The sequence below is a fragment of the Pelophylax lessonae genome (genome assembly GCF_965119305.1).
Source record: "Pelophylax lessonae genome assembly, chromosome: 1".
NCBI classification, from domain to species: domain Eukaryota; kingdom Metazoa; phylum Chordata; class Amphibia; order Anura; family Ranidae; genus Pelophylax; species Pelophylax lessonae.
Genome location: NC_138768.1, coordinates 391852707 through 391869356, shown reverse-complemented (window position 1 = coordinate 391869356; position 16650 = coordinate 391852707). Strand labels below are relative to the sequence as shown.

Sequence of the window (16650 nt, the reverse complement as noted above, 5' to 3'; positions counted from 1 at the left end):
CTCCATTGGCCTTCACTGCTGCGTGGGGGCATGAATAGATATTGGTTATACAGCCAAGCATGCAGGGCCAAGTCCGAAACGTCTTAGGACCTCAAACATGTATTCCCAACTGACCCTATTGAAAGCCTTCTTGGCATCTGTGCTCAAGAAGACTGTCTGTCGGCGCTGGGTCCTGGTCAGATGGATCAGATTAAGGGCTTTGGTGGTGTTGACCCTGGCCTCACGTGTGGAGATGAAACCCACCTGATCAAGGTGAACTAGATCTGGTAGGAGGGGTTGTAGCCTAGAAGCGAGCATTTTGGTGAAGAGCTTTAAATCCGCGCTCAGCAATGAGATCGGCGGGAGCTCTCGCAGGCCGAAGGATCTTTCCCTTCTTTGGGTATAACCGAGATGTGTGCCAGTAAGGAGTCCGCATGAAATGAGGTGGACTGTCCGATAAGGGAGAGAAGCTGGGACTGCAGTTGCTGATAGTACATCACGGTGAAACCATCAGGGCCAGGAGCCTTGTCCCGTTTCGCCGTTTTGATGGCCATAGATAGTTCATCCGATGTAAAAGCCTCTTCCAGAGCCTCCCGTGCCGGGGACGGGATCCTCTGGAGAGGGACCGTTAAGGTAAGATGCTACAGCCATGGCATGAGAAGGTTCCTGGGGTAGATGGTAAAGACCGGAGTAGAAATCTCCAAAACATTGAGAGATCTCCCTAGGGAGATGAAGTTTACGACCGCCTTCCCCCATAATAAAGGGAACATAGGAGGAGGTCTGCTGGTCCCTGAGGGCCTTAGCGAGCACTCTTCCACATTTGTCGCCTGATTCATATTGGATCCGTTTACAGCGCTGAAGGGCCGCCTTAGCACGGTACTTCAGCAGATCCGCGACTTGGGTCCGCAAGTTAGTCAATTCAGCGCCAATGGAAAGGTCCGTGTGCTGCTTATGGCGCTGTTCAAGCGTTATGTTTTCGAGAAGTTTGGTTATCTGCTTTTCTCTGGCATTCTTGATACGCGAGCCATTCCTAATCAGGACCCCACGTATCACCGCCTTGTGTGCCTCCCAAACAACTTCAGGGTCACTATCCGGGGTCTCATTCAGCTGGAAGGAAGTCTGGAGTTGCTGGGAGACATCCGCCAGCACCTCCGGGTCCTGCAGGAGGCTCTCGTTGAGTCGCCAGCACCAGTCCGACTCTGTCCGCTCCCCTAAGCCTCACCTCCATAGTGACAGGCGCATAGTCTGACCATGTAATAGAACCAATGTCAACTACGGAGGGGAGGAGATGATGAGGGACCAGGAACAGATCAATATGGGAGTATACATTGTGTGGGTGGGAGAAGAACTTCCTACTGTTTTGTATGGGCATCCATCTTTGTGTAGCCCTGGTGCTATACTCGGCAGTGTAACCTTATTCAGACGACATCACTTCCTGTGTAGTCAATTCCTGCTGCTGAGCCGAGGTCACTTCCTGCCTTTCTCTCCATGTTGCTGAAGGATTCAGGACGGTTTGTCTGAGGTGGTAAAGTACTTGGGGTCCCTGCGGGCATATCCTTGCATTTTCTGCTGTCTGTTTGGTTTAAAGGGGTTCCCTGCAGCTTGCGGCGATCGGTGGTGGATACCGTGATCGGCGCTCTTAGAGCGACAGTACATAGTTTTTTGAAAATTGCAATATGGACTCCCAAACTGTGCAATCACCCTCAGATACACTCTGTGCGACTCCCGGACAGTCCGGATCGCAGTCGCTGGCCACGATTTCAGCAGCCCTGGAAAGCCTGGTGACTAAAGTTGATATAGTCATGAAAAAGGTTGATAGCTGAAAACGGCCGCTGCTTTCTCCTTCTATGGAGGTGTCCTCTGATTCAGAGACTGATGGGGTCGCCCCAGATGCCCCCCCCCCCACCTGAGGGGTTGCTGTCCTCGCAGTCAGATGGTGAAGAGGACATGTTGTCTTCAGCTGCAGTATAGGACCGCGCCTTAGTGGAAGCCCTGATTATTTCACTCCGGGATACTTTAAAAGTGCCTGATGAGCCCACGCCAGCAGGGACATGGGTGGCTTTTGCCTCTCAGAAGTCTCAAAGCTGACAGGGTTTTCCCTTGTCCTGACACCTTTCACGATATTGTGAATGACCAATGGCGGCATGTTAAGCAGGTGTTAGTGGTGCCTAAACTATTTAAATTATTGTACCCTTTTGCTGAAAAGGTCTCTAACCATTGGACGGCGCCACCTAAAGTGGACCATCCTGTTTCCAGATTGAACAAATCTACCCTTGTGCCGGTGGAGGATTCCCCAATTTTTACAGATCCAGTGGACAGGCGGGTGGAATCCCTTTCCCGCCATCTTTGTGCTAGCGGGTTCCAATTTGTAACCGTTTTTTGTGTCTGTGTTAGTGTCAGACGGTGACGGAATGGATTAGGGGTTTGTGGGAGTCCTTGGATCCCTACACTGTTCCTCCGGATCAGCTGGAACTGTTGGATTAGGTGATCCAGGCTCTGGTGTTCCTCTGTGATGCGTGTATGGATGCGGCTTCCCTGGTGGACAGGGTCCCGGCCGTGGGCATTTGTTTTAAGACTCATGGTTTGGTTGAAGAGCTGGTCGACTGATCAAGCTTCTAAGAAAGCCTTAGCTGATCTCCCTGTTCTGGGAGACCGGTTGTTTGGCGACTCATTGGATGAGTTAATCAAGGGCCTGACTGGTGGGAAGAGTACTCTTCTTCCTCAATCCTCCAAGGGTAAAACACCCCGTACTAAGCGGGGTCCCTCCGTTTCTGCTCATAAATGTTTTTTCGTGCCTCCGGGGGCGCAAGAAAAAGGTAAGCCTTTAAGAACTTCTAGAGGAACTAAGAAGCCCTGGGGCAAGCCCAAGGCCAGCCAGTCCGGTGCAGCAGACAAGTCCTCTTCATCATGAAGGGACGCCCTTACTAGTGTCAGGGGTGGGGGGGGACATCTGTGCTTCTTTCAGGAACCCTGGACTTCCTTCATTCAGAATGCTTGGGTTCACAAACGGATTTTCTCTGGGTACAAGATCGAATTCTAGTCCTGGCCAGGGGACAGGTTCTTTCAGTCGAATCTTCACCTGTCTCTGGAGCGTTTGAAGGATCTACGGGAGGCTGTGCGAGATCTCCTGGCTCAAGGGGTGATTGTGCCGGTTCCTCTGCAGGAACGCTCTCCAGGTTTCTATTCACGCCTGTTTACTGTGCCCAGAAAGGAAGGCAAGGTGCATCCTATCCTGGACCTCAAGGCTCTGAACCGCTTTGTGCGGGTGCAGAAGTTTTCGAATAGAGTCCATTTGGTCGGTGGAGGCATCTTTGAATCAGGGGGATTTTCTAGCTTCCATTGATCTCAAAGATGCGTATCTCCACGTCCCCATATTCGGGGGACATCAGTGATTTCTTCGCTTTGAGGTGGCAGAGAAGCACTTTCAATTTGTGGCATTACCCTTTGGTCTCACCTCGGCTCCCAGAGTTTTTACCAAGGTCCGTGCCCCCGTGCTGGCCTTATGTCGGCGTGGTATTTCCATTGTGGGATATCTGGATGATCTCCTATTGCGCGCAGTCTCCCATTCGGATCTGCTGAACAACGCTTCTATCACTATTCAGACCCTTCAAGAATTTAGGTGGACGATCAATGTCACCAACTCTCCCCTGACTCCGTCCGTGCGGGTCGCTTATCTGGGGCTGATCCTCGACTCGGCTCTGGCAAGGGTCTTCCTTCCCTTGGACAAGCGTCAAAAGTTTCAAAGGGCGGTCCGGTTGCTGATGGAGGCCGATCAGTCCTCCTTGCGGCTTGCATGAGGGCCCTGGGTCTGATGGTCTCGACCTTCGAATCGGTCCCGTTTGCTTAGGCTCATACGAAACAGTTGCTGAAAGAGATTCTGTCAAAATGGAACAGAGATCCTCGGTCATTGGACCAGAAGAGTAGATTGAGCCATTTCATGAATTCGGCTCTCTTGGTGGCTCCAGTCACCTGTCCTGTGCCAGGGCAAATACTTCCTGTTTTGGATGGTGGTCATCAGACGCCTGCCTGTCAGGCTGGGGTGGAGTACTGGGGAAGCTTTGTACCCAGGAGACTTGGGCGACGGAAGAGTCTTCCTTGTTGATCAATATTCTGGAGCTTTGGGCGTTTACGCTCTGCCTGCGTCACTGGATGAGTCAGTTACGCCACTCTCCGGTTCGGGTCCAGTCGAACAATGCCACGGCCGTGGCTTACATCAATCATCAAGGGGGCACCAGGAGTGCCCTGGCAGGCAAAGAGGTGGCCGAGATTCTGGTGTGGGCGGAACACAATGTTCTGGCTCTCTCCGCAGTCCACATCCCGGGTGTGGAGAATTGGCAGGTGGATTACCTGAGTCGTCAGGTGTTGGATCGGGGAGTGGTCCCTGCATCCTGGGGTGTTTCATCTCCTGTGTGCCCGGTGGGGGACTCCGGAGGTGGATCAGTTTGCGTCTCGTCTCAACAGGAAAGTTCAGAGATTTGGGGCCAGGTCCTGGGATCCTCTGGCCGACGACACAGACGATCTGGTGGCTCCTTGGAGTCAGTATCGCCTGATATATGCCATCCCTCCGCTAGTTCTCCTGCCAAGGTTTCTTCACAGGGTGGTGATGGAAGGCATTCCGGTCGCTCTTGTGGCACCAGACTGGCCTCTGCGGTCTTGGCACACAGAGCTGGTAAAAATCATCGTGGATCCCCCATGGCGTCTTCCTCTACAGGAAGATCTACTATCTCAAGGACCGATCTTCCATCCTGCTTTACGGTCGCTGGCTTTAACGGCTTGGCTGTTGAAAGCAAGGTGTTGAGGGATAGAAGTCTCCCTGATTCGGTGATTCCTACCCTTTTGAAGGCCAGGAAGTCGACATCTAGGAAGATCTATCATCGTACATTTCTTGGTGTGCATCGCTGCAGCTGCACCCTCGCTGGTTTTCTATAGCTAGTGTTTTGGCCTTTTTACAAAAAGGGGTTGTGCAGCGCTTGGCATTGGGTACTATCAAGGGCCAGGTTTCGGCCTTGGCCATTTACTTCCAACGTCCGTTGCCTACTCATATTTTGATTCGCACCTTCATTCAGGGGGTGCGTCATCTGGCCCCTCCGAAGAGATCCCCGTTACCGCCATGGGATCTTAATCTGGTTTTGTCTGTTCTTTAAAAGCCTCCTTTTGAGAATATTGGGGAGATTTCTCTGTACTCTTTGTCGCAGAAGGCTGCCTTCCTAGTGGCTATCACTTCTGTCTCTGTGTTGGCGGCGCTGTCCTGTCGTTCGCCTTATTTGGTGGTCCACAGGTCCACCTAATCCGTCTTTCTCTGTCGCTCATTGACAGACGCAGTCCTCTTGATTAATATCAACTTGGGTTATACTGCCCTCTACAGGAGTAGGACACTAGGCAGAAGGAAAACGTTCTGGCCACACCTTAGGGGCAGTCCCAGAGGGTATATCCTCTCTCTCTCTGCTACAGGAAGTCAGTTTTTTTCTGTCTAGTTAGGAGTAAGGACCTAAGTTCCTTGCTGGGATCCTTGGTCCTGGCAAGATTTTTTAGAAAAACTTTTTTTTTAGGCAGCTTTTTTCTCCAGTTGTTCCTGTGAGATCTTCAAGCAAGTATGCTGAAACTGGGCGACGGGCTGGATGTTAGGATCCAGTGGTCACCCCAGTCAGCCTACAAGCGTGTGCAGGCCCTAGCTCCGCGCTGGGTCGGCCGCGACATAGTCCCACTGGACGGGGACTGACCCTGCGAGTTAAACGTCTCGCCGGGACACCGACGACCAGTTGGAAACTGAGTAACGGCGTCCGTATTGGTCGACAGCCCCCCCACCTCGGTGGAGAGGGGTTCTGTCAGGAGTTGGGCCCGCCTGTTCCGGTATGGTGAGTAAAATGTTCCCCCTCTCCTCCTGATGGGTTTGTGAGTGGACACGGGCCCCTCCCTGGGATGATCGGACCCTTATGATCCTAGATCCCCCCTCTATCCTAGAACAGGTGTCACCGATCCCCCTCTTGAGGGTGATTTAGTGAATAAGACCAGGAGGCTTGGTTTAGGAGCTGACTATCGGTAGTCACTGTATGAGGGGCACTGTAAAGGGACCAGGACTGAAGTCAGTGGCTGGCATTACTGTTAGGATGGCCTTGTAAGAGGGTGATAGCATCCTACCTGATACATAAGGTTGCAATACAGGCCGATGCCTGTGCCTGAACTACCGCCATCCTCCCTCAGGCCGCCATCCTCCCGCAGGCCGCCATCCTCCAATAAGGCTGTACACCTCCCGCAGGCCGCACAGGCCGATAGCTACCTTCCGCAGGCCGCTGCCATCTTTCCACAGGCCGCCGCCATCTTCCCGCGGGGCCGCCATCTTGGCGTAGCCTCGTGTCTCCAGCATGGGGGCGGCCATTTTGGAGATGACCAGCTACCTCGAGGAGTAGCATGGGAGGCGCCGGAGGGCGTGTAAAGGGGCGGAGCCGCCTCCTTTACCCGGGAAAACAATCCAAAAGACTTCCTGTCTGTAAGATACAGCGCTGAGAGCAGGTTGATAGAAACTTCTGTGCATCAGGTGGTGAGCCTTGGGGTCTCTCTCTCTGTGGGGTCCAAAGCAGGTAACACTGAGGGGCGCTATTGCGCTGGGGGATTACAAGAAAAAAAAAAAAAAAAGTTTTTTTCTTTGCAATTATTTTTTGTTTGCTGGCAAGTGTCTTGTATAGTCATGGACCCTGCCACTCATGTATCCCCACCTGATCCCCTCGAGGTGGCCGCAGGACCCTCCAGTACCCCACTTGTGATTGATGCATTATCAGCAGTTTTGGAGTCTTTGGTATCCCGGGTGGAGGTGGCCTGTCAGGGACGGGGGTCAAGAAAGCGACCCCCGCCTACCCCTATTTCATCTGACACTTCAGATACGGATTCTGAGCTGGTCACTGCAGCTGCAGGTCCCTCTTCTGGGGCTGCTGTCTCAGGTACGGTCTCCTCAGACAGTGAGGAGGATGTTTCTGCGTCCGCCATAGCACAAGAAGTAGCGTTGGTGGACGCACTAGTTGTGTCTGTCCGGGAAACCTTAAGACTTGAGGTTACACCGGCAGAGGTAGCTGAGACTGAAATTCCTTTTGGTACTAGCATGCCTACCAAGATGGCGAAGGTTTTTCCCTTGCCCAAGTGTTTTGGTAATAAAATTAAAGAGGAATGGGATCATCCGAAACGAACCCTTGCTATTTCCAAACGCATTGCTAGGCGCTATCCGTTTGAGGAATCCCTCCTTAAAAAATGGACGGTACCACCAGTGGTGGACTCACCGATTTCCAGACTAAATAAAGCCACTGTTATCCCGTTGGAGGACGCTCCGTCCTTTAGGGATCCGGTGGATCGAAAAGTAGAAGCGGAATCCCGCTCCATTTTTTCCCTGATAGGGTCAACCTTTAGGCCAGTGGTTGCCATTGGTTTAGTTTCACAAACATTGACAGAATGGGCCAAATTGTTACGCCGTGACTTAAAGGGGAGAAGTATCCCCCCAGCAGCATCCAATTTGATGGAGCAGATTATACAAGGACTACAGTTCGTCTGTGACGCCGCCCTGGACGCCACTCCCTTGTTAGGGCGTGCATCGGTGTCAGCAGTGGTCCTCAGACGCGTGTTGTGGTTAAAGTGCTGGTCGGCGGATCAAGGTTCCAAAAAGGCTTTGGCTAATCTCCCTTTTCAAGGGGATCGCCTGTTTGGCTACCTTGGATGAGATTATAAAGGATCTCACTGGGGGCAAGAGCACTTTTTTGCCACAGACTGCTAAGGGTAAAGGACCTCGTAACAGACGAGGACCTTCCTTTTCCGCTCATAAAAAGTTTGTTCGTTCCGCTGGGGCGAGCGATAAGGGCTCCAAAGCCCCTTCAGGGGGTTTCAAAGGGCGCTGGTCGGGTAAACAAAAGTCCGGCTCAGCTAAACCTGAAGATAAAACCAATACAGCCTGAAGGTGCGCTACCCCACCAATCTCTGGGGTGGGGGGGACGTCTTCACCGGTTTCCGGATCCATGGTTTTCCAGAATCCCGGACAAAGGGGTTCACAAGGTCATACGGTCGGGATACAAGATCGAGTTTCGATCACTTCTACCGGTGCGATTCTTCCCTTCCAACATTCGACTATCCCCGAATCGCTTAAAAGCTTTGCGGGGGGGCAGTAATGGACTTGATGCTACAGGGAGCGGTAGTTCCCGTTCCTTGAGCAGAACGTTTTCTTCACTTTTTACCAAAGATCATTCCCAGTTCCCTCCAGGACTTGCATGAGGATCCTGGGATTGATGGTGGCCTTCTTAGAGGCAGTACCGTATGCCCAGTCTCATACCCGAATTCTCCTAAAGGAGGTTCTTTTCTAATGGAATCGGAATCCCGATTCCCTGGACAATCGGATCCGGTTGAGCGAGCGGACCAGGGAGTCTCTGGTCTGCTGGCTTCGGTCTCCAATGCTCAGCCAGGGGAAGTCACTCCTTCCGATAGAATCCAGGTTTCCGATAAATGTGTTGGAACTGAGAGCGATCAGACTCTGTCTGATTTACTGGACCGAGCAGCTCCAGGGCAGCCCGGTTCGGATCCAATCGGACAATGCCACGGCTGTGGCTTATGTCAATCACCAAGGGGGCACCAAGAGTGCCCTGGCGGCCATAGAAGTGGCCAGCATTCTTCATTGGGCGGAACGGTTTGTTCCGACTCCCTCCGTGATATTCACTCCGGGGGTGGAAAATTGGCAGGCAGATTATCTCAGCCGTCAGATTCTGGATCAAGGGGGATGGTCTCTTCATCCAGAGGTATTTCACCAGTTGTGCCTTCATTGGGGCACCCCGGATGTGGATCTGTTGGCATCTCGGCTCAAAAGGAAGGTGCGGAGGTTTGCAGCTCGCGCCCGCGATCCTCTAGCGGATGCAGCAGACGCGCTGGATGCCCCGTGGGGGCAGTATCAGCTACGGTATGCCTTCCATCCTCTCAAGTTACTGCCGAAACTTCTTCGCAGGATAGAGGTGGAGGGAATTCCAGTTATCCTGGTAACTCCGGACTGACCTCGTCGAGCCTGGTACGCCGACTTGGTGAGGCTGGTCGCGGACGCTCCTTGGAGATTTCCTCTCAAGGAGGATCTGCTGTCTCACGGACCGATCTTCCATCTTGCTTTACAATCGCTGGCTTTAACGGCCTGGCCATTGAGACCCAGGTGCTGAAGGACAAGGGATTGTCAACTTCAGTTATTCCTACTCTAATTAAAGCAAGGAAGGCGACTTCCAGCAAAGTCTATTATCGCACATGGAAGTCTTATATTGCGTGGTGTGAATCTCTTGGATTTCCTCCACGTACCTATTCGGTGACCCGAATCTTGGCCTTTCTGCAACAGGGGGTTGAGCAGAAACTGTCCTTGAGCACTATCAAGGGTCAGGTTTCAGCGTTAGCAATCTTCTTTCAGAAACCTTTTGGCTACTCATTCCTTGGTGCGGAATTTCATCCAGGGGGTGCGACACCTGGCTTCGGCAGTGCGTGCACCCTTACCGCCCTGGGATCTTAATTTGGTGTTGTCGGTTCTTCAGAAACCTCCCTTTGAAAATATCAGGGAGATTCCCTTGCTTACGTTATCCCAGAAGGTGGCCTATCATGGTGGCTATCACTTCTGCACGCAGGGTGTCAGAACTGGCCGCATTATCTTGTCGTTCCCCATATCTGGTGGTTCATAGGGATAAGGTGGTTCTTCGTCCGAATCCATCCTTCCTTCCTAAAGTGGTTTCAGAGTTTCATCTGAATGAAGACATTGTATTACCTTCCCTGTGTCCTAAGCCCAGTCATCCTCGGGAGTTTGCGTTACATTCCTTGGATGTGGTTCGGGCAATCAGGGTATACCTGAAAACTACGGACTAGTTTCGTAAAACTGATTCACTTCACGGATGGCCCCAAAAAGGGGTTGCCTGCATCTGCCGCGACTATCTCCAAATGGATCAGACAGACGGTGGTACAGGCTTATTCTATTAAAGGGTCGGAAACCTCCGTTCCCTGTTAAGGCGCACTCCACTCGGGCGCTTAGTGCTTCCTGGGCCTTCCGCCATCAGGCGTCAGTGGTCCAGGTTTGCAAGGCGGCTACCTGGTCGTCGGTTCATACCTTTACAAAATTTTATAAAGTTGATGTGATGGCATCGGCAGATGCCTCTTTTGGCCTGCAAGGTTCTGCGGGCCGCAATTTGAGGAGACCATTGGTCTACCTCGAGGGTTTTTTTCTGTTGGGTTTTCAGTTGAGTCTCTTTCGTTGGTTTGATGAGCCTTTAAGACTTCTAGTCGGCATCGGTTGGGCCTTCTGGATTTAAATTTTGATTTCTGTTATCCCACCCCTCATTTGTGGCACTGCTTTGGGACGTCCCAAGTTGATATTAATCAAGAGGACTGCGTCTGTCAATGAGCGACAGAGAAAAATGGATTTTTGTAAAATCTTACCGTAAAATCCTTTTCTCTTAAGCTCATTGACAGACGCAGTACCCGTCCCTCTATTTTTGAGTTGGGTTGGGTTAAATTCTCTAACACTGCTTTGTGACATAACTGACTTCCTGTAGCAGAGAGAGAGAGGATATACCCTCTGGGACTGCCCCTAAGGTGTGGCCAGAACGTTTTCCTTCTGCCTAGTGTCCTACTCCTGTAGAGGGCAGTATAACCTAAGTTGATATTAATCAAGAGGACTGCGTCTGTCAATGAGCTTAAGAGAAAAGGATTTTACGGTAAGATTTTACAAAAATCCATTTTTTCTCCCTAAGGTGGTGTCGGATTTTAATCTTAATGAGGAAATTGTGTTCCTTATGTCCTAAGCCTAAACATCCCAAGGAGTTTGCCTTGCAGTTTCTGGATTTGGTTTGAGCAATAAGGGTTTATTTGATGGTTATGGAGTCCTTAAGGAAGTCGGACTCTTTGTCCTTCCGGACGGTCCTCGCAAAGGTTTGGCTGCGTCCGCTGTGACCATTTGGAGATGGATAATGCAGTTATTAAACAGTTGTTTAGGCTTATTCAATCAAGAGTCAGGTTCCTCTTTTCCCCGTGAAGGCGCATTCTACTAGAGCGCTTTTCACAGTCAGGCCTCTGTTGCACAAGTTTGTAAGGCAGCGACTTGGTCATCTTCAGATGCCTCTTTTGGCTGCAATGTTTTGTTTTTTTTTTTTTTTTTTTTTTAATGTTTTGTTTTTTTGTTATTCTCTTAGGGGTCTTTTACCTGGGTGAGCTCCTGTTTTTTGGTTGAGCTCCATGTTGCCAGGTTGGCTAGGTTTAGCCTCTTGGAGTTGACGTTACTGTCTGGTTGCGTTTTTCCCACCCCTCATGCTATACTGCTTTGGGATGTCCCACTCAGCTCATGGAGATGAGGCTGCGTCTGTCGATGGACGATAGAGAAAATACGATTTTTGTAAGATCTTACCGTAAAATCTTTTTCTGATGTCCATTGACAGACGCAGAACCCACCCCTCTGTTTGGGGTTGGTTCTTTTGTCTTCACTGCTTGAAAACTAAACTGATGTGCTGCGCTGTCGCAGTGGGGGTTATGCCTGGAGGGACAGCTCCTACGGCGTGTACATTCAAATTTTCCTGCCTAGACTACTCCTGATGGGAGCATACCACTCAGCTCATTGAGATGAGGCTGCATCTGTTAATGGACTTTAGAGAAAAAGATTTTACGGTAAGATCTTACAGAAATCTTATTTTTCTCTTTCGTTCGCTTTAACCGATTTGTGCGGGTACAGAAGTTCCGAATGGAATCCATTCGTACGGTAGTGGCGTCCCTATATCAGGGGGATCTTCTCGCTTTTATCGATATCAAGGATCCTTCATATTCCGATATACGTGGGTCATAAGAGTTTCCTCTGTTTTGCCATTGGCAAGGAGCATTATCCGTTTGTGGCGTTTGCCCTTGGCCTTCTGCTTTCCGGGCCTTCACGACAGTGGTGGCCCAGGTGCTGGCCTTGTTGCGTCAGCAGGGGATCGCGGTACTAGGGTACCTGGATGATCATCTTCTGCGAACATTGTCCCCGACAGTTCCGAAGGACTACTCTGCAAACTCTGAAGGAGTCTGGTGGGATTCTGATTTTGAGAAGTTGGCCTGTCTAGGCCTATCTCTGGTCTTGACCTCGGCCAGAGTGTCTTACCTCTGGACAAACTTCAAAAATTACAGGATGCAAATCTGCTGTAGTCCAGCAGACTGTTGTCTTTCTGGACCTACATGCATGGGCCTGACGGTTTCTACCTTTTTTGAGGCGGTCTGTTGCTCAGTTTCATTTGAGATCTCTGCAAAGGGATTTCTGTCAAATGGGAAAAGGTCCACAGTCTCTAGACAAGCTGATCCTGTTGAGCTGGGGTACGAGAGGATCCCTGCATTGGTGGCTTTGTTCTCAGGCACGTTGACAGGGCTGTTCTTTCCTTACGTTATACTGAACAGTGGTCATCCCGGTAGAAAAACTGGGATTTATTTTCATTTTGACACATAAGGCTGAACTCCGCTCACATTAATGATTTCAGGGGAGAATTTAAGGTTTTAGGCTGTACTTCCGCTTTAAGGTGTAACCTATTACTATGCAGCAGTCCTCCTCACCCCACTATTCTCCTTGTGACAGTGGGCAAAGGTTCCTCTTCCCGCCCCTGCTGTCCGCCCACACAGCCATGTCATTCAATCACACAGATTTGTAAATGAATAAACTACAAATCATCAAACCACAGACAAGCCTCCGCAATCACTCTGTCTCACACCCAATGGTACAATGGTACAAAGGCAGTATTCAAAGCGATTGCTGTTCTCCTTGAACCGGGACACTCCAAAGCACTATAAAGAAATAAAGGAGGGCACAAATGCCTAGTGCATTACCTCCAAAACCATAACAATTTATTAAAAAGCCAAAAACCTACTCACAAACATGAAGTAGCTGAGGAGGCTCTGGGGAAGGGGGTTGTCTCCTGAAATGCGTCCGCTTCCAAATACAGTGACTTGGTCATCCACCATGCTGGAGTTTGCGTTTTTGCTTGTAACTTCTTAATGTTTGTGAGTATGTTTTTGGCTTTTTAATAAATTGTTACGGTGTTGGAGGTAATGCACCAGGTATTTGTGCCTGTTTCTTTATTAACCATTATTTATTAATCACTACCTGTATGTCGGCTTGCAGAGTGGTTGCACTGTGATGATGCCTGCAGCTGCAGGCATCAACCCAGTACTGTTTTTTTAGAGCTGGCGGTCAACTTTCAGGAGATAACATTTGATGCGGCCCAGCAGCCGCTCGACCGTTATCCCAGCGAGTGGGAGGGGAGCGTCCCCCCTCTTCCCGCCACCTTCCGCGGCTCTGCCTGGGTCTCCCATCCCAGCGGGAGACCCGAGCAACCAGACATGCCGGCAGGTTGGAGTCCCGAACAAACCCGGATTTGTAGCCAGACTTTTTGATTGGGTCTCTGATGTAGTAACCCGGAAGGAATGTCACAACATCACTTCGGTTTACTTGGCTGCTAACTGCGCCGATTTTAAAGAACTGGTAGTATTCAAAAATGCCGACTTCGGTATTTTGAATACTTTGAAGTGCAGTGGAGGGGTCTGGGGTCTTTTAGACCCCCGATCTCTCCATAAGGAGTACCTGTCACTGCCTATTACTGTCCCAAGGGATGTTTACATCTTGCATAACAGTGTAAGTTTGCTGTCACCTCAAATTAACTCAACACACAGCCATTAATGTCTAAACTGCTGGCAACAAAAGTGAGTACACCCCTAAGTTAAAATGTCCAATATTGGCCCAAAGTGTCAATATTTTGTGTGGCCACCAATATTTACCAGCACTGCCTTAACCCTCTTGGGCATGGAGTTCACCAAAGCTTCACAGGTTGCCACTGGAGTCCTCTTCCACACATCCATGATGACATCACAGGGCTGGTGGCTGTGATAGACCTTGCGCTCCTCCACCCTCTGTTTGAGGATGCTCTACAGATGCTCAATATGGTTTAGGTCTGGAGACATGCTTGGCCAGTCAATCACCTTTACCCTCAGTTTTTTTAGCAAGGCAGTGGTCGTCTTGGAGGTGTGTTTGGGGTCGTTAGCATGATGGAATACTGCCCTTCCGTCCAGTCTCCAAAGAATTGGAACAAGCTCTGCTTCAGTATGCTACAGTACATGTTGGCATTTATGGTTACCTCAATGAACTGTAGCTCCCCAGTGCCGGCAGCACTCATGCAACCTCAGACCATGACACTCCAACCATCATGCTTAACTGTAGCCAAGACGCACTTGTCTTTGTACTCCTCACCTGGTTGCTGCCACACACGCTTGACACCATCTGAACCAAATAATTTTATCTTGGGCTAATCAGACCGCAAGACCTATAGTTCCAGTAATCCATATCCATAGTATGCTTGTCTTCAGCAAACTGTTTGCGGGCTTTCTTGTGCCTCATCTTTAAAAGAGGCTTCCTACTGGGACGACAGCCATGCAGACCAATTTTTTGATGCAGTGTGCGGCGTATGGTCTGAGCACTGACAGGCTGACCCCCCACCCCTTCAACCTCTGCAGCAATGCTGGCAGAATTCATTTGTCTATTAACCAAAGGCAACCTCTGGCTAGGACACTGAGCAAGTGCACTCAACCTCTCTGGTAGACCATAGCGAGACCTGTTCTGAGTTGAACCTGTCCTGTTAAACTGCTGTATGGTCTTGACCATGTGCTGCAGCTCAGTTATAGGGTCTTGGCAATCTTCTTATAGCCTAGGCCATCTTTATAGAGCAACAATTCTTATTTTCAGATCCTCAGAGAGTTCTTTGCCATGAGGTGCCATGTTGAACTTCCAGTGACCAGTATTAGAGCGTGAGAGAGAACTCCAAATTTAACACACCTGCTCCCCATTCACACCTGAGACCTTGTAAGACTAACGAGTCACATGGCACTGGGGAGGGAAAATGGCTAATTGGGCACATTTTGGACATTTTCACTTAAGGGTGTATTCACTTTTGTTGCCAGTGGTTTAGACATTAATGGCTGTGTGTTATTTTGAAGGGACATCAAATTTACACTGTTATACAAGCTGTACACTCACTACTTTACATTGTAGAAAAGTGTCATTTCTTTAGTGTTGTCACATGAAAAGATATAATAAAATCTTTACAAAAATTTGAGGGGGTGTACTCACTTTTGTGAGATACTGTATATAATATTTTTAGCAAAGACTCTGAAGAATAAAATGGCGGACCTTGCAATATTTTGTGTCATGTGGTATTTGCGCAGCGGTCTTTCAAACGCAATTTTTTGGGGAAAAAAATTAATTTCACTGCATTTAAAAAAAAAAAAAAAACGTAAAGTTAGCCCAATTTTGTTGTTTATTGTGAGAGATTGTCACGCCGAGTAAATAGATACCTAACATGTTAAGGTTTAAAATTGCGCAGGCTCGTGGAATGGCGACAAACTACGGTACTTAAAAACCTTCATAGGTGATGCTTTAAAAAAAATGTAACGGCTACCAGTTTAGAGTTACACGGGAGGTCTTTTTGTAGAATTATTGCTCTCGCTCTGGCGATTGCGGCCATACTGCATATGTGTGGTTGAAACGCAGTTTTCCTTTTCGGGCGCGACTTGCGTATGCGTTTTTATTTGTGCACAAGCTCACGGCGACAGTGCTATTTTTTGCACTGTTTTTTTTTTTTTGCTGTCACAAGGAATGTAAACATCCCTTGTGACAGTAATAGGCAGTGACAGGTACTCTTTACGGAGGGATCGGGGGTCTAAAAGATCCCAGACCCCTCCACTGCAATTCAAAGTATTCAAAATGCTGAAATCATCCCGGAAACCAATCACTTCTGCAAAAGCTATTCCGGGGCAGCTACCATATTTATTGTATGGCAGGTTCTATTTAATTAGTGAAATGTTCATGGGTCTTATTCCAATTGTTATTTCTTGCCTATTTCTATTTAATGAAATGTCTGTCATCTGACTGCCTATCAATGTATCTTTCATTTACAGAAACAATTACAAAGATTACTCCATGGAATCGAGGCTTCATTTCCGAATCCATGCAGCACTCAGCAATCTTAAAGGCACCCCTCCATCCACTCCACCATGACCAATTGACACTGGGCTCCTTTTGTACACGGGTATCTCAGCTGCTGGGACGAAGTACTAGAATCATACCTTTAGCAAAGGTGGAGAATATATTTGTTCAACCTAAACCTATTGACTGTTATCCTGTGTGATTTACTGTTGTCCAATATAGCTGTTCTTTTCTATGGTAATTGTACTATAAACATATAAATATATAAATATACATACATTATATACTTCAGAAAATATGAGAAGAAAGTTGATATATATTTTGTTTCATGAAAGAAATAATTTATGGCCATACTGACTTGAATTAAATAATTATTTTACAGACAATTACTGATGTAGTAAAGTCTAATACAAAGAAAACCATTTCATCTTGTGGTGCTTTTGTCCTGTTTCCATGTTTTTGGTCATCTGTGGCTTGTACAAAATATTCTGTTTTGCTCATAACGAATAAGTTCCTTGCGTTTATTTACCAGTAGGTTCTACAAAAATAGCTGATGGGATGTGACAGTCTGCTAGTAGCAACACAGACATTGGGTTTGTTTTTTTTTTTCAGACAAATATAATTCTCTTGTTAATACAAGCTATGATTTTCGTAATCGAAAGTACTGCATATAGCACTTCTGCCTTGCATTACTAGGATCC

General features: G+C 48.8%; 1 protein-coding gene across 2 annotated transcripts in view; it reads left to right on the top strand.

Moving 5' to 3' along the window:
• TTC39B (tetratricopeptide repeat domain 39B) overlaps positions 1–16361 on the top strand; it is a 251040-nt gene extending 234679 nt beyond the window's left edge. For both annotated transcript variants that reach the window (XM_082269292.1, XM_082269293.1), the window contains one exon: positions 15922–16361. In XM_082269292.1, coding sequence (XP_082125418.1) covers positions 15922–16021 — 100 coding nt within the window. In that variant the 3' untranslated portion in view covers positions 16022–16361. The remainder of the gene's footprint in view (positions 1–15921) is intronic.
• The last annotated feature ends 289 nt before the right edge of the window (positions 16362–16650 follow it).